This window comes from Canis lupus, chromosome X (assembly GCF_048164855.1).
Source record: "Canis lupus baileyi chromosome X, mCanLup2.hap1, whole genome shotgun sequence".
NCBI lineage: Eukaryota > Metazoa > Chordata > Mammalia > Carnivora > Canidae > Canis > Canis lupus.
The window spans coordinates 58,667,823-58,690,202 of record NC_132876.1 but is presented as its reverse complement, the minus strand read 5'-3'; the positions used below and the strand labels follow the sequence as shown (position 1 = coordinate 58,690,202).

Sequence of the window (22,380 nt, the reverse complement as noted above, 5' to 3'; positions counted from 1 at the left end):
GTAATGCCTTTAAAACTCTGTTACTAAGAGAAGTCTTTAGAAATCAAAGGCTAATGATTTCTAATCTTCTTTTGATAATAACCTTTAGGTAACATTAATATTTCAGTTTCTTAAAAAATTAAGTTTCCTAATTGCTATTTTAATCAAAGATTATAGTCATCTCTATATATTTTTTAAGATTTTATTTATTTATTCATGAGAGAGAGAGAGAGAGAGAGAGAGAGAAAGAGAGAGAGGCAGAGACACAGGCAGAGGGAGAAGCAGGCTCCATGCAGGGAGGATGACGTGGGACTCGATCCCGGAACTTCAGGATCATGCCCCGGGCTGAAGGCAGGCGCTAAACCGCTGAGCCACCCAGGCTGCCCCTCAACTTTATATTTTACACACAAATGAAACATCATGGATATTTATTCCTACGCCTTTTGCATCTGTTATCAGAAAGTATTATATCCCAAAGATAGAGAGGTTAAATAGTAAGAGGGAGGCATGGTTTTATAATCAACGAGAGGAGTATAAGAGGGAGAAGTCATAATACTTTTTCCTTTTGTTATCTGTTCTCTTAGTTTTTAACACCTGTTTTCATTTCAATTGATACTTGATTGACAAGCCCATTTTGTTCATATGAAGACGGGATGAAATATCTGACCTGCTTTTTCAAAGAAATTTCAAATTGAATGTTAGATAAAACATAGGAAATTCATCTGTTCCTCTACTTCCTCTCTTCTGAGCCCCTTACACTTATTTATCTGGCAACAAGCTGAAACAAAATAATTGAGATCTTTGGAATTAAGGAAAATAGGGAAAGGAATAATAGGTATACAACAAAGCCACAGAACTGAGTTGGCAACAAAAGAACCCCAAATGAATATAATCTGCTTCACTGATAGTTGATAATTCACAGTATTAGATTTTCTTGTATATTAGTCTCATTACAAAATTCTCATCACAGTTACAGTATTAACAAGCATGCTTTAGCAAATTTTCATTACATCACCAATTTGAAGGCTTCTTTGCTCTGATCAGTGGAACCAGATAATATTAAAAGTGTTTAGGGATCCCCGGGTGGCGCAGCGGTTTGGTGCCTGCCTTTGGCCCAGGGCGCGATCCTGGAGACCCGGGATTGAATCCCACGTTGGGCTCCCGGTGCATGGAGCCTGCTTCTCCCTCTGCCTGTGTCTCTGCCTCTCTCTCTCTCTGTGTGTGACTATCATAAATAAATTAAAAAAATATTAAAAGTGTTTATACTGTTATTGCAATATTTTGTAGTAAATAGTCCTTAATATTTTGTAGTGAGCAATTAGACTTCTCTTTCAAAAATGATACAATCTATACAAAATGACCTCATATAACAGCTTTTGAAAATGGCAAATTTATGGTTCATCTTAGCACTTTCTTTTTACCTGCTTGAATATTTTAAACTGTAAAACATTGCAGATTCTCATAGTTCTTGCTTAAGAACTAGTAACAACGGAATAAGATGTATTCATACTAATTAAACGTATTGAATATTCTAAATATGATCTTTGAATGCATAAAATGTTATGAATAAAACACATAAAAGACACAATAATATACCTTTCAGTGGAAATAGTTGCTATAAAACACCTCAGTACTATAAATTTCTTAGCTTTAGTCACTTCTGATTTTCCAAAGACTTCCTAGTAAAGACCATGTGTTTTGAAAGTTGTGTTAGAGACTCAACTGGCTCAATTCTGATCATGTAGTAACATGGGTTTTAAGAAGGTTTGGGGCTCAAAAAAATGTTTGAGGCTTAGCCTAATTGGATTTCCTACATAATAATTAATCTTCTCCTATATAATATCTGGTTAGAGTGCTAATTGGAGAAATTGTTTCTTTTCTCTCTGAAATTAAATAACTATGTTGGCAAGAAAATTATTTCTATGGTTTATCCTAAAATTAGCTTCATCTTTGTGTTTCTAAAACAAAATATGAGAAAGGTGCTGTTAAAATGTAAATTTTCCATTATTAGTTTGAATATTGAATTTTTCTCAAATTATGATTCAAGCTGTTATTTGACTTGGCTTAATTAAATCTATAATTTCAGGCCTAAAACTTATTTTTGTTTTATTAAAAAGAATATAAATCTAGTAAGTCATCTTGGAAATAGAGATAATAAGTATTTTTGAGAGTTTATGTTAATTCAAGAGTTTAATTCAAAATGTAATCATGGCAAAAAGTTGGAAAGGTAGTTGTATGATCTCTTCCCATAAAGTTTGTTCTTCCTTTTTTATATTTTTCTAAAGTATTTAGACTTTTTACTGAGTTGTATGAACTTTTTCAACTGACCTACAGTATACAAAAGAATGACTTCACAAACATTATATGCTTATATATGATAGAGCTTTATTTAAGTGTCATTTTATTGGTAATAGAAGTAACATTTTAAAATTAATTGTGGGCATTATGGGTTTTAAAAAGCTCTTAATTATGATAATAAATGGAAATCTTAGATCTGTTGATAGGGGCTTCTCTGATTACATTGCATTTCCATTAGTCATTACAATTTTAATTTGCCTATTGATTTGAAGTAGAATTTATGACAAATTTCATTGAAGAGAGCAATATAGTAATTCAAGACAACTTATCCAAGCATAATAACCCAATGCTCTACTTGTAAGGAAACATAAATTGAGCATGTTTCATGTTGATTATTAAAGGATAGGATAGGATGAGGTAATAGGGTGTACATTGACCAAATGTTTTCTTGCCTATTTGCTCATTTTTTTAAGTCTAGAAATGGATGAAAAGGGAAAAATGCCTAAAATTTTTTTCAGATGTGCTTTAGAAATAGACTTCCAAAAAAATGTCACTTTCATGTAAGCACCAGAGATTGTAATATTCTAGGAATTGGAGAGGGGGGTTCTTATGAATTACTTTTATTGCTAATTCTTAAAGCTAAAACTTCATTTTTCATGTGAAAATAAGTATATTTTCAGCACTTCAATGCTTGTTAATTTGTTTTACAAATAACATTTTGAAAATTGTTCTTCATTTTTGGAATGTAATAAAATAGATGAAGGGGGTGATCATTTTACAACAATGCTATGTAAGTTTTATCACCTCATTCAAATTCCTACTTGTGATTATAGTTCTCCAAAACCACAGAAGCCTGAAAGCTACACTAAGTAAAAATAATACAGCCCAAAATTTTCAATTGGCTATAGTATCCTAAGTAAAATACGTTTTTTTTTCATTTGTGACAAAATTAATTACTAGATACCACCAATCTTTATTTCTCAAGGAATGGATTATCTACTTGTGGATTACATACTTAATATTTTATACGTATTTTTCTTTTTTATTCTTTTTATGTACTCATTCAGGAAAAAGAAATTAAAAAGTTACTTACTCTGCCTTCCACCTTTTCATAGTAACTTGAAAATAGGGAAAACTGTTGTAAATTGTGCACCTACAATCCTACCAGCTACTGAGAACATAGATATATTACACTGATCAGCTTCTGTATAAGTTTTCTGTTATTTTTTATATAACTTCATGATGTCTAAAATTTAGCTGACCCTTGGCAGATTTTTAAAGTGATCCAAAGGTATATATATTGTGGGTTATAATTTTCAATTTCCTAAGGTATAAAGCTGTGACATTCAATGAAACTGAGATTGATGGAATCTCTTGTCATCCTTCCCTGGCAGGCCTCCATTTGACTGTATGTCAGAATTTTCCAGTTTGAAAAGCCACCTCATTAAACTTATCACATTACTGAAACATTTTTCTGAACAGGTAAGACATGGTTTTGTTGTGATATTTTCCATACATTCTTATATGTATTTATTTATCAAATCCTGTAAATTTATTTTCAATAACACCTATATAGCTAATCTCTTTACCATTTCTTTTTTTTTAAAGATTTTATTTATTTATTCATGAGAGACACACAGAGAGAGAGGCAGAGACACAGGCAGAGGGAGAAGCAGGCTCCATGCAGGAAGCCTGATGTGGGACTTGATCCCAGGTCTCCAGGATCACACCCTGGGCTGAAGGCAGATGCTCAACTACTGAGCCACCCAGGCATCCCCTGTTTACCATTTCTAATGCCAATACTGAATTTCAGGTCCATATTTTTTATATACAGATAGAATATTTTTATAGCTATGCAATTGATTTGTCGACTCAAATATCTTTTCTGCTCAATTAGAATTTACCATTATTGCTGCATTATTGTAAAATAACATTAAACTGAATAGAAACCTTTAAATGCTTACTATTATCCAGTCAACATAGTCTAACATTGTTAAGCTGTCATCCACAACCCTCCTTAGTCCATAATCATCTATTATCCTTCTGTTCTATATGATCCTTATATTACTTAAAATATTTTACTCATTCATCTTTAAATGTTTCATGTACAATTCTACCTCTATCTTTTTTATCATATTATTTTCTCTACCTAGAATTTACTACCATGACTTCTCCCTTTATCTGAGTAATATATTTCCCTTATTTTTTTTGTGTGTGAGTTGATAAGTGGTTTTTTTTTTTTTTGGTTGCAGGTTTTTTCTTCTCTTTTAAAGTTTTTATGTAAATTCTAGTTAGTTAACATACAGTGTAGTATTAGTTTCAGGTGTACAATATAATGAGTCACACTTCCATACAAAACCTGGTGCTCATCATAGCAAGTGCACTACTTAATCCTCATCGCCTATTTTACCCATCCTCCCTCCCACCTCCACTCTGGTAACCATCAATTTGTTCTCTATAGTTAAGAGTCTCTTTCTTGGTTTGCCTCTCTCTTTTGCTTCCTTTTTGTTCCTTTGTTTCTTAAACTCCACATATATAAGTGAAATCATATGGTGTTTGTCCTTCACTGACTGACTTATATCACTTAGCATAAAACTCTCTAGCTCCATCCATGTTATTGTTAATGGCAAGATTTCATTCTTTTTACAGCTGAATAATAATATTCCATTGTGTGTATATACATATATCTTGTTTATCCATGCATTTCTATTGAAAATTATTTAGTTCACTTATTTATTTATACTTCCATTCACTAATTTATCCATTTATCACTCAAACAAGGTTATTCCTTTTGTAGTTATAATTTTCTAGAATTTAGTATATGATATTTTGTAAGCTTGTCTTAACTCCATAATCATTTGAGAGTTGGCTACATGCATATATGTATACTAGGGTTCAAAGAGAACACATGAATAAGACAGAATTCTTTTCCTCAAAGTTTAATAGAATAATGATATATTTAAACAAGTAATGTGTAACTTTATATATATATATATATAGTCATTTAAGTCCTTTGGAGTCAGGGATTATCCTACATTATTATATATTAAGATTATTTAACATAATTTTTTGTTAACATTTTTATGTACATAGTGAGTATCTAATAAATGTTCCATATTGATTAAACACACCAAGATTAACATTGATTTAACATTGATTAAACACACCAAGAAATCCTGAAAGAAAAGAAAAGATTCATTATCACAGGTATTTGTCCATGTGAATCATATTTGTTTTAGCAGAAATGAGGTCACAGACTAGTTATATGTGAGAACATTCAATAATAACAATACTTATATAGAAATTACTACTTGTCAGGTGCTGTTCTAAGTGCTAGATATAACTTTTAATTTTCAAATCATTTCAAGTACATTGACTAGCTGAAATTTCTTCAAGTCAGGGTGAATGAGAAGACTGAGAAGAATAGGGGTCACTGGGGTCCATCTATTTTCTGCATTAATCTAGAGATGGGGCTTTTGATTCAAGTGTCCTCTTATCAAATATCTGTTATTTCTTGTTTTACTATGGCAGAAATCATTATGGGAAATATGTCTTATGGAAAGTGTCAAAATTAGATTGCTGTGTTTGGCAAAGTCACTCCAGATTCTTAGTGGACCAAATATCACACTGAGAAAAATCAGAAAATATTAACAAAATAAAATAAATTCTCTGATTTTAAGTATCAGAGATTTAGGCAAAATGGACACATCAGTAAAAGGCTACAGAAATATTGAAAGCAATACACTCAAATTAATGTAAGTATAATTTAAGTATAGTTGATATACAATGTTAATTTCAGGAATGCAGCATCATGATTCAACAACTCTATACATTATGATGTGCTTACTACAAGAGTAGCTACGATTGGTCAGCATGCAATGCTATTGCAGTAGCACTGACCATATCCCATATATTATTCCTTCTATTACCATGACTTATTCATTCCATAACTAGAAGCCTGTATCCCCCACTCCCCTTCACCCATTTTGCCCATCCCCCAACCCTTCCTTTCTGGCAGCCATTGGTTTGTTCCCTGTGTTTATAAATCTGATTGTGCTGTTGTTTTATTAATTTGTTTTGTGTTTTTGGATTTTACATATGAGTGAATCATAAGGTATTTCTCTCAGTCTGAGTTATTTCACTTAGCATAATACTCTCAAGATCCAACTATGTCATCTCAAAGGGCATGATCTCATCCTTTCTTATGACTGAACAATATTCCATTGTATACAAATTCCACTTTTTAACCATTCATCTCTTTATGTACACTTGGGCTGCTTTCATACTGTGGCTATTGCAAATACTGCTGCAATAAGCATAGGAGGTTACATGTATCTTCTTAAATTAGTGTTTTCATTTTATTAAGATAAATACCCAATAATGGAATTCAGGGATCATATGGTACTTCTATTTTTTTAAGATTTATTTATTTATGTAAGAGAAAGATGGAGAGAGAGCCTGGAGGTGGGGAGGGGCAGAGAGGAAGGGAGAAGACAGAGAGAATCTCAAGCAGGCTCCTCACTGAGCACAAACCCAATGAGGAGCTCAATCCCACAACCATGAGACCATGACATAAGCTGAAATCAAGAGTCAGATGCTTAACTGACTGAGCCACCTAGGTGCCCTGCTATTTCTATTTTTTATTTCATTCAGGTAACTACATACTGTTTTCTTCAGTAGCTGTACCAATTTACATTCCTACCACCATTGTACAAGGGTTCCTTTTTCTCCACATCCTCAACAACACTTCTTATTTCTTGTCTTTTTGATTTTAGCCATCTAAAAATATGTAAGGTAGCATGTAATTGTGGTTTTTATTTGCATTTTCCTGATGATTAGTGATGTTGAGCATTTTTTCATGTGTCTGTTGGGCATCTGTATGTTTTCTTCAGAAAAATGTCTATTAAGGCCCTCTGCCTGTATTTTAATATGATTATTTGGTGTTTTTTTTAAATTTTTTTAAAATTTTTATTTATTTATGATAGTCAGAGAAAGAGAGAGAGAGAGAGAGAGAGAGGCAGAGGGAGAAGCAGGCTCCATGCACCGGGAGCCCGACGTGGGACTCGATCCAGGGTCTCCCGGATCACGCCCTGGGCCAAAGGCAGGCGCCAAACCGCTGCACCACCCAGGGATCCCTATTTGGTGGGTTTTTTATGTGGAGTTGTATACATTTTTATATACTTTGGATATTAACTCCTTATCAGACATATTTGCAAACAAATTCTCTCATTCAGTAGGTTCTTTTTTGGTTTTGTCAGTGGTTTCCTTCATTGTGCAAAAACTTTTTATTTTGATGTAGTCCCAGTGGCTTATTTTTGCTTTAGCTTCCATTTATTTAGGAGACAGATCTACATAAATGTTGCTATGGTTGATGTCAAAGAAATTACTGCCTGTGTTCTCTTCTAGAATTTTTATGGTTCCTGGTCTTATATTTAGATCTCTAAACTATTTTAATTCTTTTAAGATTTTATTTATTTATTCATAGACACACACACACACACAGAGAGAGAGAGAGAGAGAGAGAGAGAGAGAGAGGCAGAGACACAGGCAGAAGGAGAAGCAGGCACCATGCAGAGAGCCGGAGGTGGGACTCCATCCAGGGTCTCCAGGATCTGGCCCTGAGCTGCAGGAGGCGCTAAACCGCTGCGCCACCGGGGCTGCCCACTATTTTAATTTTTGTATTGTGTTCAAAGTGGACCAGTTTCATTCTTTTGCACGTAGCTGTTTAGTTTCCCAGCAGCAATTATTGAAGAGACTGTCTTGCCCCCATTCTATATTCTTGCCTCCTTTGTCATAGATTAATTGACCATACAAGTGGGAATTTGGGGGAACCTAGGTAGATCAGTGGTTGAGCTTCTGCCTTTGCCTCAGGTCATGATCCTAGGGTCTTGGGATCAAGTCCCGCATTGGGCTCCCCACCGGAGCTTGCTTCTCCCTCTGCCTATGTCTCTGCTTCTCTCTGTCTTTCATGAATAAACAAAATCTTTAAAATAAAATTGGAAATTTCCAAGTGTGTTTCAAGCCATTATTACAATGTAATAACATTGTTCAGGGTTGTCTAGTTGAAGAATAAGATTCCTGTATTAGGTATGAATAATTTGTACAGAGGACTTTTTAAAAAATGACTTAATTGAAATATAATTTATATACCATACAATTTATTAATTTAAATAGAACAATTCAGTGTTTTTTTAGTATATTGAGAGTTCTGTCATCATTACCTCAATCGATTTTAGGATATTTTTGCCACCCCTCAAAATACCACATCTTCATTATCAGTTACTCCCCATTTCCCCAACCACCACTATTACCATGCCCACCCCAGCTGTAGGTAACCTCTAAACTACATCATGTCATTATACATTTTCCTATTGTTCACATTTCACATAAACAAAATCACACAGTATGTAGTCTTTTTTGACTAGCTATTTTCACTTAGGATTAAAAAATTCAGTTTATTCATGTTATGTCATACACTAATACTTCATTCCTAATTATTGATAAATAATATTCCATTATACAGAGAACTACATTTTGTTTATCCACTCATTAGTTGATAAGACATACGAGTTGTTTCTACCCTTTAGTGTATGAATGATGCTGCAGTGAGCTTTCATGTACAACATGGGCATATGATTTTGTCTGTCTTAGGTATATACACCTAGGAGAGGAATTTCTGGGTCAAATGCTAACTCTATGTTTAACTTTTTGAAAAAAAGTGTTAGATTGTTTTCCAATTTGTCTATATCATTTTACATTCCCACCAGCAGTGTTTGCAGGTTTCAATTTCTCCATATCCCGGACAACACTTGTTGTTATATGATGTTTTCATTATAGCATCCATTGTTAGATTATGTAGTGTTATGTCATTGTGATTTTGATTTACATTTCCCTGTTGGTTAATGATAATGGCACTTTTAGCCATTTTTTATATCATCCTTAGAGAAATGTTTGATCACAGTCATTTTACAACTGGTTTGTCTTTTCATTATTGAGTCGTAAGAGTCCTTTACATATTCTGGATACAAGTCTTTTATCAAATGCAAGATTTGAAAAAATTTTCTGCCATTCTGTAGGTTTTCTTTTCACTCTTTATGGTGTCCTTTGATAACAAAGGTTTTTAAATTTGCTGAAGTCCAATTTTCTTTTTTCCTTTGCTACTCATATTTTTGGTTTGCATTTTTTTTTTGGATCTTAAAAGCTATTTCCTAACCCAAGGTCATAAAAATTTATGCCTATATTTTCTACTAATAATTTTATGACTGTAGCTCTCATATTTAAATTTATGATAAGTTGTATTTTGTATGGTGTGAGTGAGGTAGGAGTCCAACTTCATGCATTTGCATGTGGATACCAGTTGTTCTAGCACCATTTGTTGAAAAGATTATGATTTCTATATTTAATCGTCATAGTACTCTTGTCAAAAATCAGTTGGCCATAAATGTAAGAGTGTACTTATGAACTCTCAATTCTAGTCTCTTGATCCATATGTATACCTGTATGCCAGTACCATACATAGCTTGACTGCTGTGGCACTGTAGTACATTGAAAAATTGGTTAAGTATGATTCCACAACTTTGTTCATTTTAAAGATGGTTAGATTATTCTATATTTGCATTTTCATATGAATTTTGTGATAATCTCATCAATTTCTGCAAAAGAGAGAGAAGTAGCTAGGATTTCGACAGAGATTTTCTGGAATCTATAGACCACTTTCAATAGTATTACCATTTTAACAATTAAGGCTTTCATTCCATAGGCAGGAAATAACTTTACATTTACTTAAATCTTATATAATTTCTTTTAACAATTATTATAGTTTTTGGTGTACGTGTCTTACACTTTTCTTATGCTTTTTAAAAGTATTTATTATATTTTTATTCCTTTTGATGTTATATTAAACAGAATTGTTTTCTTAATTTTATTTTCAGATTGTTCATTGCTCTTGTGTAAAAATATACAATTGATTTTTTAAATTTTATTTTTATTTACTTATTTTATTGAAGTATGATTGACATACAACATTTTATTAGTTTCAGGTATATATCATAGTGATTTGATATTTTTATAGATTATAAAATGATTCCCATAATGGGTCTAGTTACCATCTGTCACTGTACAAAATTATTATATTTTTTACTATATTCTCTCTACTCTACATTACATCATCATAACTTAAAGTTTGTACCTCTTAACTCCTTTCACCTCTTTCAGTTGATGATTCTATATTGATCTTGTACCTGCAACCTTGATGAACTCATATATTAGTTCTAATAGTTTTTTTTTTTAGTGGATTCCTTAGGATTTTCTATATACAAGGTCATGCCTTCTGCAAATATAGTATTATTTCTTCCTTTTAAACATTGATCCTTTGTATTTTTTGCCTTGCATGATTTACATGGCTAGAACCTCCAGTACAATGTTAAATGGCAATGTTGAGAGTCAAAATACTTTTTCTGATCTTAGGCAAGAAGCACTCATTCTTATGATGTAATCTATGAGATTTTTACTAGATAACCATTTATGAGATTAAGGAAGTTCTCTTCTACTCCTAGCTTTTTGAGTGTTGCTTATCGGAAAAAGGTGGTGGATTTTATCAAATGCTTTATCTGTGTCATGTATTGTAATCTATGTCTTTTTTATTCTGGTGATATTTTATATTGCATTGAATGATTTTTTGATGTGAAACCAATTCTGTATTCCTGGGACAAATCCCATTTGTTCATGGCATATACTTTGTTTACACGCTGGAGGATTTGGGTACTCATATTTCATTTATTATTTAATTTTTATAGTCATAGGTCTATAGGTTCCTTGTCATACCTTTGCCTGCATTTGCTATCAGAATAATTCTTTTTTCTTTTAAGATATAAATTTTCTTTTAAAAGGTATAAATGTTTTTATTTATTTTTCTTCAAGTTTTTATTTAAATGCTAGTTGGTTAGCACATAGTATAACACTAGTTTTAGGTGTAGGACTTAGTGATTCATCACCAACATACCAAACCCGGTACTCATCATAAGTACCCTCCTTAATACATATTTAACCCTTCCCCCTGCCACCTCCTCTCCAGTAGCCCTCAGTTTTTTCTCTATAGTTAAGAGTCTCTTTTACGATTTGCCTCTCTTTTTGTTCCCCCTATGTTCATATGTTTGTTTCTTAGATTCAACATATGAATGAAATCATATGGTATATGTCTTTCTCTGACTGACTTATTTTCCTTAGTTTCCTTAGTTTAATACACTCTAGCTCCATACACATCATTACAAATGGCAAGATTTCATTCTTTGCTATACCTGAATAATGTTCCATTGTATATACATATACTACATTTTCTTTATCCATTCATCAGTCAATGAATAATTTGGCTATTGTTGATTATGCTGATATAAACATTGGGATACATACATCCCTTCAAAATAGTATTTTTGTATTATTTGGGTAAATAACTAGTAGTGCAATTTCTGGATCATAAGGAAGTTCTATTTTTGAGGAACCTCCATGCTCTTTTCCACAGTGGCTGCGACAGTTTGTATTTTCACCAACAATGTAAAAAGGTTCCCCTTTCTCTGCATCATCGCCATCACCTGTTGTTTCCTCTGCTAATTTTAGCCATTATGACAGGTGTGAGGCGATAGCTCATTGTAGTTTTGATTTGTATAATCCCTGATTATCAGATATGTTGGGATTTTCATGTCTTTGTTAGTCATCTGTATATCTTCTTTGGTTAAATGTCTATTCATGTCTTCTACCCATTTTTGTTAAAGATTTCATTTATTTATTTGACAGAGAGAGAGCACAAGCAGGGGGAGCAGTAGAGGGAGAGGGAGAAGCAGGTTCTCACTGAACAGGGAGCTCAATATGGGGCTCAATCTCAGGACCACAGGACCATGACCTGAGCTGAAGGCAGACACTTAACCCACTGGGTCACCCAGGTGCCGCCTTCTGACCATTTTTTAACTGGATTATTTGTTTCATAGGTGTTGAGTTTGATAAGTTCTTTACATATTTTAGATACAAGCCCTTTATCAGATGTGTCATTTGTAGATATCATCTCCAAATCCACAGATTGCCTTTTTGTTTTGTTGATATTTTACTTCATTGTGCAGAAGATTTTTATCTGATTAAACCCCAATATTTTATTTTTGTGTTGGTTTCCCTTGCCTCAGGAAACATACTTAGTAAGAAATTGCTATGGCCAATGTCAAAAGGTTCCTGCCTGTGTACTCCTCTAGGATTTTGATGGTTTCTTGTCTCACATTCAGGTCTTTTATCCATTTTGAAATTATTTTGTGTATGGTGTAAAGAAGTGGTCCAGTTTCATTCTTTTGCCTGTTGCTGTCCAGTTTTCCCAACATAATTTGTTGAAGAGACTAGACTGTCTTTTATCCATTGGATATTCTTTCCAGCTTTGTTGAAGATTAATTTCCCATATATTTGTGGGTCCAATTCTGGGTTTTCTATTCTGTTCCTTTGATCTATGTGTCTGTTTCTGGGCCAGTACCATACCATATGAGGCCAGCATTACCGTGATACCAAAACCCAACAAAGATTGTACTACAAAAGAGAACTACAGGCCAATATCTCTGATGAATATGAATGTGAAAATTCTCAATAAATTTCCAGCAAACTGAATCCAACAATACTGTTGGCATCATTCACCACAATCAGATGGGATTTTTTTCATCAGTTTCAAGGGTGGTTCAGTATTTGCAAATCAATGTGATACATCACATTAATAAAATAAAAGATAATAACTATAAAATCATTTTAATAGAGTCATAAAAAAACACTTAACAAAGAACAGCATCAATTCATAATAAAAAACCATCAGCAAAGTAGGTGTATAGGCAACATATCTTAACATAATAAAATCCTTATATGAAAACCAACAGCAAACATCATTATCATGGTGGAAATACTGAGAAATTTTCTCTTTATGTCAGGACCAAGACAAAAATGTCTGTTCTTACCACTCATTCAATATAGTACCAAAAGTCTTAGTCATAGCAATTAGAGAACATAAGAAAATACAAGCCATCCAAATTGGCAGGAAGAAGTACAACTCTATTTGCAGATGACATGATAACTATATATTAAAAATGCAAAAGACTCTACCAAAAACTGCTAGAAGTGATAAATGAATTCAGTAAAGTTCCAGTATACAAAACCAATGTACAGCAATCTGTTGCATTTCTATACACCAATAATGAAGCAGCAGAAAAAGAAATTAAGAAATAAGTCCATTTATAATTGCACCAAAAGCCATAAGATACCTAGGAATAAACCTAAGCAAAGAGGTGAAAACCCTGTACTCTGAAAACTATAAAACACCGATGAAAGAAATTGAAGATGACACAAAGAAATTGAAAGAAGTTCCATGCTCATGGATTAGAAAGGTTTTGTTAATATGTCTATAGTAACCAAAGCAATCTACACATTTAATACTATCCTTCTCAATATACCACCAGTATTATTCACAGAGCTAGAACAACCAGTCCTAAAATTTGTATGAAACACAAAAGACCCTGAGTAGGCAAAGCAATCTTGAAAATGAAAAGCAAAGCTGGAGGAATCAAAATTCTTGCCTTTAAGTTATATTACAAAGTTGTGGTGATAAAAATAGTAAGAAAATAACACAAAAAGAGATACAGGCCAATAGAAGAGTATAGAATACCCAGAAATTAACCCACAACTACATGGTTAATTGATCTTCAACAAAGCAGGAAAAAATATTCAATGGAAAAAAGTCTCTTCAAAAATAGTGTTGATACATAGAATTAGAAGTCCTAGCCTCAGCAATCAGACAACAAAGAGAAATAAAAGACATTCAAATTGGCAAAGAAGAAGCCAAACTCTCCCTCTTCGCCAATGACATGATACTCTACATAGAAAACCCAAAAGACTCCACTCCAAGATTGCTGGAACTCATACAGCAATTTGGCAGTGTGGCAGGATACAAAATCAATGCCCATAAATCAGTGGCATTTCTATACACTAACAATGAAACTGAAGAAAGGGACATTAAGGAGTCAATCCCATTGACAATGGCACCCAAAGGCATAAGATACCTAGGAATAAACTTAACCAAAGAAGTAAAGGATCTATACCCTAAAAACTACAGAACACTTCTGAAAGAAATTGAGAAAGACACAAAGAGATGGAAAAACATTCCATGCTCATGGATTGGCAGAATTAATATTGTGAAAATGTCAATTTTACCCAGGGCAATTTACACGTTTCATGCAATCCCTATCAAAATACCATGGACTTTCTTCAGAGAGTTGGAACAAATCATCTTAAGATTTGTGTGGAATCATAAAAGACCCCGAATAGCCAGGGGAATTTTAAAAAAGAAAACCATATCTGGCGGCATCACAATGCCAGATTTCAGGTTGTACTACAAAGCGGTGGTCATCAAGACAGTGTGGTACTGGCTCAAAAACAGACACATAGATCAATGCAACAGAATAGAGAATCCAGAAGTGGACCCTCAACTTTATGGTCAACTAATATTCGACAAAGCAGGAAAACTATCCACTGGGAAAAAGACAGTCTCTTCAATAAATGGTGCTGGGAAAATTGGACATCCACATGCAGAAGAATGAAACTGGACCATTCTCTTACTCCACACACAAAGATAAACTCAAAATGGATGAAAGATCTAAATGTGAGACAAGATTCCATCAAAATCCTAGAGGAGAACACAGGCAACACCCTTTTTTAACTTGGCCACAGCAACTTCTTGAAAGATACATCCATGAATGCAAGAGAAACAAAAGCAAAAATGAATTATTGGGACTTTCTCAAGATAAGAAGCTTCTGCACAGCAAAAGAAACAGTCAACAAAACTAAAAGACAACCTACAGAATGGAAGAAGATATTTGCAAATGACCTATCCGATAAAGGACTAGTATCCAAGATCTATAAAGAACTGAAACTCAACAGCAAAGAAACAAACAATCCAATCATGAAATGGGCAAAAGACATGAAGAGAAATCTCACAGAGGAAGACATAGACATGGCCAACAAGCACATGAGAAAATGCTCTGCATCACTGGCCATCAGGGAAATACAAATCAAAACCACAATGAGATACCCCCTCACACCAGTGAGAATGGGGAAAATTCACAAGACAGGAAACAACACATGTTGGAGAGGATGTGGAGAAAGGGGAACCCTCTTGCACTGTTGGTGGGAATATGAACTGGTGCAGCCACTCTGGAAAACTGTGGAAGTTCCTCAAAGAGTTAAAAATAGATCTGCCCTACGACCCAGCAATTGCACTTCTGGGGATTTACCCCAAAGATACAAATGCAGTGAAACGCTGGGACACCTGCACCCCAATGTTTATAGCAGCCATGTCCACAATAGCCAAACTGTGGAAGGAACCTCGGTGTCCATCGAAAGATGAATGGATAAAGAAGATTTGGTCTATGTATGCAATGGAATATTACTCAGCCATTAGAAACAACAAATACCCACTATTTGCTTCGACATGGAGGGACCTGGAGGGTATTGTGCTAAGTGAAATAAGTCAATCGGAGAAAGACAAACATTATATGGTGTCATTCATTTGGGAAATATAATAATTAGTGAAAGGGAATAAAGGGAAAGGAGAGAAAATGCGTGAAAATATCAGGGAGGGTGACAAAACATGAGAGATACCTAACTCTGGGAAATTAACAAGGGGTAGTGGAAGAGGAAGTGGGCAGGGGGTTGGGGTGAATGGGTGATCGGCACTGAGTGGGGCACTTGGCGGGATGAGCACTGGGTGTTATGCTATATGTTGGCAAATTGAACTCCAATAAAAAAATAATGTTGATAAACTGAAGAGTAACATGCAAAAGAATAAAACTGGACCAATTTCCTACAACAAATACCAAAATAAATTCAAAACCTATGAGTTTGGAAGTGTGAGACATGAAAAGTGTGAGACATGAAACCTTAAAAATCCTAGAGGAGTAAAGCTTGAGGTCACACAGCTATTAAGTAGTAGGGCCAAGATTTTGAACCCAGGTGGTCTTGTTTAGGACACAATTCCTCAGCCTCAGCACTATAGACATTTTGGGACAGATAGTTCTTTGGTGTTGAGGGGATGGTCTTGTGCATAGAGGGATGCTCAAAATGTCTCCAAACATTGTGAAATTTCCTCTGTGGGACCAAATTGCCTCTAATTAAGAACCATTGCTCCAGAGTCTGAACTCTTGCCTTTATAGAGTATTTTAAAATCCTCTATCTTGATGGCTATTTATTTAGTAAGTTTATACTGCTACACCAGTGACTGTATATTCATACAAATAAAACATTTAAGTATATTTTTCAATACTTTTAAAAAAATAAGTACAGCTGACACATAATGTTACATTAGTTTCAGGTGTACAACAGTGACTGGACAAGTTTATACATTTTGTTGTGTTCACCATAAGTGTAGTTACCATCTGTCCCCATACATCACTATCACAGTATCATTGACTGTATTCCTTATGCTGTACCTTTTATTCCTGTGACCTAATTCCATAACTGGAAGCTTATATCTCCCACTCCCCCTCACCCATTTTGCCAACCACCTAACCCCCTTACCCTCTATCAGTTCTATTTGTAGGTCTGATTTTGTTTTTGTTTATTCATTTTTTTAAAGATTCCACTTGTGGCTGAAATTACAAGTTGATGTTATTTGGATTCATTGTTAACTGCTGTTTTCCATTATCTTTTGAGTCCCTCCTAGAGATTGAGTAACTGGCTTTGCAAAATCTTCATTTAATCTGTTCCATTTGGTTTATTTAGAGTAAAACAGCCCCTGTGACCATCTTCAAATAGTTTTAATCTCTCCACCCTTCCTAATTCATAAGATTACTTAGCTTTAACTCCAATTTTGCCCATAATGTGTAGAAGAATATTCTGATTGGGATGTCTACTCTAACTCTGTTTATGACATAATAATGAAATACCAAGACTTAGGTGTTTTTGCCTACTGCTTTCTTTTTCTTTCCTCAGATTAATTTTTTTAAAGGTGGACAAAGGTTAAAATGAAAAGGATGTATCTCACTCAAGGCTAAATTACAAAAGGAGGGAAAGGAAGAGAGGAAGGAAGGAAGGAAGGAAGAAAAAAAAGAATTAAAATAAGAATAATCTCCCCTTACAGTCCTATTTACCTTACTTCCCTATTTTTCCTTCCCCCCTCCCAGTCTTGATCCTTTCCTCTCATTTCTCCTAATACTCACCAATAGTTTTATTTTACTTTTATTTAAAGATTTTATTTATTTACTGATGAAAAACAGAGAAAGAGAGAGAGAGGCAGAAACACAGGCAGAGAGAGAAGCAGGCTCCATGCAGGGAGCCCGATGCGGGACTCGATCGCGGGACTGGATCCCAGGACTCCAGGATCACACCCTGGGCATGAAGGCAGGTGCTCAACTGCTGAGCCACCCAGGCGTCCCTCACCAATAGTTTTAAAAAAATTTACAGAAGTTAACTTGATGCTTAAATCCTCATTCAGTCATCAAAATCACAATTTCATAGCAGCTCTAAAGTAATAATAAAATCTAGTAAATTACTCAAAGATTACATAGCTTCATTTATCTTTGGGAGGATTATGTTAGTTTAATATCTCCAAATAGCTTAATTTAGGATTCAAACATATTTTAATATTGAAAATATGGAGTGTTTAGAAGAAAAATAAATTATAAACTCTCATTTTATCTCATTTTCATCTTCTTTAAATCTTAGAATATAATTTGTAGAGACCTACCCCTGATGAGGACTCTGTACTATCTGGGAAGTGTTCATACCTTATCCTGCCATTCTACTCCTAATTTCCCTTTTAATAACCATTCTTTTTTTTTTCACTTAAACCTCAGTTTAAAAAATTTAATTCAGTCGGGAATATCACAAGAAACCAGTTTCTTCTAAGTATCAATTTGTCTGTTATTATAATCCATGCAGAGGTTAGAATAAAATCTCATATTACAAAACCTAGCACATAGGGTAAACAATGATTAAATCCTAAACAATCCTAAATCTGCCAGATGGAGAAAAAAGTAGTGATAAATTATCAAGGCAAAAGGGATAGCTCAGGTAAAGAGGTTTGGTAATAGCCACTTCAAAAATAAGGGAACCATGTTTTGGGCTGTGCAAATAAGCACAATCCACAATGAGCTTAGAAGAGGAAATTCTAAGTCTATGGCAGAAGAATTAAGGGGGAAAATCAGAGAGGGTGACAGAATATGAGAGACTCCTACCTCTGGGAAACGACCAAGGGGTAGTGGAAGGGGAGGTGGGCGGGGAATGAGGTGACTGGGTGACAGGCACCGAGGGGGGCACTTGATGGGATGAGCACTGGGTGTTATACTATATGTTGGCAAATCGAATTCCAATAAAAAATACACAAAAAATAAAAAATAAAATATTTTTTAAAAAGAAGTGAATAAAACTCATAAAAACCACAGTTCTAAAAAAAAAAAAAGCCACAGTTCTTGATCAATCAATCTTGACCTTGAAGGGGAACAATCAAGAGATCAAGAGAGCTTGATTAAAAATATTTTATGTGGTTTCCAGAAATATGGACCACAATGTTCCTCAGCATCTCTGCTGAGAGAGGAAGATCAAAAGTAGACTAATATTTGGATCAATCAGTCATCTGTGAAGGGCAAAATCTTCCTCACAGAAAAAGTCAGAACTTCTACAATTGTCCTCAAACCATAAAGTGCAAATTATCACCTAGGAAGCTAATACAGCTCACTTCCTAGGTCTCACCTCAGAGATTCTGGTTCACTATCATTAATTTTCAACCCTAATTGCATTTTAAAATTACCCACGGATTTTTAAAAACATACTGATGCCCATTCCCAGCCCCAGATATTTAAGATTTAATTGAAATTATGAATGGAGCCTGGCTATTGTTATCTTCCAAAAGCTCTCCAAGTAATTATAATGTGCATCCAGGAATGGGAACCAGGCTCTTATATAAGTCTACTTTTAAAGTAACAGCCTCTAAGTGAAACTGATGCTTTTAATATACTTTGTATATTACTAGGTGAATTTGTGTATTCAACATATCACAAACGTGCTATCCTAAGTACTACATTTATGAGGTGCTCTGTGGTTTATGACTTCCAAACAAGCCTCTACTATTTATTATAACTCAATTATCATAATTATGAAAAGCAGCATAGATGGTCCAAACCAGTTATCAATACAGAGATATTTTAATTCTAGAAGTCATATTTTCTATCTTACGTTATTATATAAATATAATTTATATAACATACTTAGAAGTACAAATAACTATACAAACCAAAAACTTTTTTTAAGATTAGCAGCAGAATTTGTATTGTAACAGAACACAGTTGTTTGCAGCCTCTTAATGCTGGGTAATGGAAAAATGACTAGTGAAGTAATACCTGCTTTGCAGGGAGAAGTAATTATGCATTCGTGGACAGGAAAACATACCTGCAAATTTCAAGATGTGTTATAAAGAAGTGTCTTTTATTTGCATATAGTTTATTTTACAAATTACCATGGCAGCAGAAATCTTATGGAAAGAAGAATTTATCTCATAACGTAGATTATATAGTATAATTGTCTTCTTTGTGCCAGATTCTTCCTTGTTTTACTGATATACATATTTTTGCCTCAAGGATTCTTTTTCATTTCTCATAGGGCTTGAATTTCCTCCAAAATTACAGGCTTACAAAAGAAAAACCTAAATTTATTAATTAGTTAATTTTCATTAAAGACTAAAATTTGTCTCGACAAACAGCTAGTTTTTTGGAGGGTTCCATCTGATATTGGGATAGAACTTGGTTTCCTTTCATTTCTGTTATATGTTCTTACATTTGGACACATAACAAATATTCCATAATGATGCAATCAGAGTTTGTGACTGTGAGGTCTCTGGTATGAGTGAACTATTTACATTTTGGTTTTAGAATTCACGTTTGTCTTCACACTTTCCCTTTTTCAATTCTAAGGTATTGACAATCAGCTTTCAACCTGGAAAATATTAAAATATCAGGCTCAACATCTATTAGTTTAGCTTCCTTTTTTTGAAAGATTTAATTTACCTATTCATGAGAGACACAGAGGCAGAGGGAGAAGCAGGCTCCATATAGGGAGCCTGATGCGAGACTCGATCCTAGGACTCCAGGATCGCGACCTGAGCTAAAGGCAGACGCTTAGTCACTGAGCCACCCAGGCGTCCCTAGTTTGGCTTCCCGACGCACTTCTACTTAGCCATAGAAGACGAATGACTATAGATCTTTCTTATGTTAGTTTCTCTGTACAATCCATTCTATGCCTGGCAAACATAATTTATATTTGCATTTATCAGTGTCAGAAATCACTTTACTATCATTTAGTAAACTATAGATTTCAACACAGCCAATGCCAACATCTAGAAGCCAATGTCAGCTTTTAGTGAAGCAACAGAGTCATTACAATATCATTATCACTACAATTTTCCCCCTCTTCAATTCTCACATTCAATTCATTGCTTTCTTTTATAAAACTTCTATTTCTGTGTTGCCCTATAAATTTCTTATTGTGATGCCATGTATCATCTCGTAGCATAAGTGTTAATACACAGAAATGCTGCAGTGAGAAATCGAATTCACATCTATATGGCACTAAATTCTGCTTCAAAAGAAAGTTATTATAAAAATAATTTAATATATGTCATTTGCATAATACCTATAGAATTGTACAGCCCTAAGTTTTAGAAATGTTGAGTAACAAAATGTAAGGCTGAAAAGAGCTGTAAAGCTTTTTCTGAAATTTAAAAAACTAACACATTTTTACAGTTATGCTATTTTTTAAAGATTTATTTATTTATTTGTTTATTTACTTGAGGTGAGAGTTGGGGATGGGGGAAAAGGGAAATGGAAATGGAGAACCTGAAGCAAACCCCACGCTGAGCATAGAGCCCATTGCAGGGCTCAATCTCACAACCCTGATATCATTCCTTGAACTGAAATCAAGAGTCATGTGCTTAACAAACTGAGCCACCCAGGTGCCCCCAGTAACGCCCTTTTAGTTAGTAAATGTCATTTAAAATATTGAAGAGACTGCTTTCCCCGAAGAATGAAAGTTGCTTGTTGATCATGACATATATGCAATATTTAGAAAAAATACTGATCATTTTTTCAGGTATAAGGGTTGTTGTTGTTTTTTTTTTAAGCTTGATTTGTTTGTTGGTTGGTTTTTATGGTTAAAGCCATCACAAAAAAAACTACCAAAGAGAAAATTAATGCTTGTTATGACTAACTTAGCATAAAGGATTATTTGAAATACTCTTTTAAGGAGCTCACACTTTGGGCAACAACTTCAGTGAATTGTTTTATTAAATATCAAAGCAGTTAAGAGAGTTGCTTGAGCAAACATATCAGTGCAATAAGTTCAGTGAATTAAATCTCACTAACGATATGAATAAACAGTATTTAAAGCAGAAATAGGGATGCTTGGGTGGCTCAGCATTGAGAGCCTGCCTTCAGCCCAGGGTGTGATCCTGGAGTCCTGGGATCAAGTCCTACATAGGGCTCCCTGCATGGAGCCTGCTTCTGTCTCTGCCTCTCTCTGTGTCTCTCATGAATAAATAAATAAAATCTTTAAAATAAATAAAGCAGAAATAATTTTACCAAAAATAATGCCTGTTTTCATAATTATGGTCTCAAATGTGAAATTTAACAGTGATTCCCTAAGGCAATGGTTCTCATCAGCATCACCTGGAAACTTGTTAGAAATGCAAGTTATCTGGCCTTGCCAGAAACTACATGAATTAAAAACTCTGAGGATAGGGCCCAGAAACCCTCTGGATGATTCTGATGTAAACAGAAGTTCCATATGCCCTATACCTTCCAAGTTGCTATGGTACATTTCTTAAAATTTATGAATCAATATAGAAAATATGATTATTACTAAGTCCATATTTTATATTAAGTTTCAGTCTTTACTGTTGTACATTTCTATGGGTTTTGCCAAATGCATGATGTCATGTATCTGCCATCACAGATTTATATAGAATAGTTTCATCCCCCCAGAATCACCTGTGTTATATCTACTCATCATTTCCTCCTATATACTTCCCCTCTTAGCCCCTAACAATGA

General features: G+C 34.2%; 1 protein-coding gene across 4 annotated transcripts in view; it reads left to right on the top strand.

Moving 5' to 3' along the window:
• Nucleotides 1-22,380, top strand: part of LOC140627314 (uncharacterized) — a 290,030-nt gene that overhangs the window by 144,268 nt on the left and 123,382 nt on the right. For all 4 annotated transcript variants that reach the window (XR_012026135.1, XM_072815491.1, XM_072815489.1 and 1 more), the window contains exon 7: nucleotides 3,672-3,759. Coding sequence is in view for 3 of the 4 variants with exons in the window: in XM_072815491.1 (XP_072671592.1) it covers nucleotides 3,672-3,759 (88 nt within the window). In the remaining variant the exon portion in view is untranslated. The remainder of the gene's footprint in view (nucleotides 1-3,671; nucleotides 3,760-22,380) is intronic.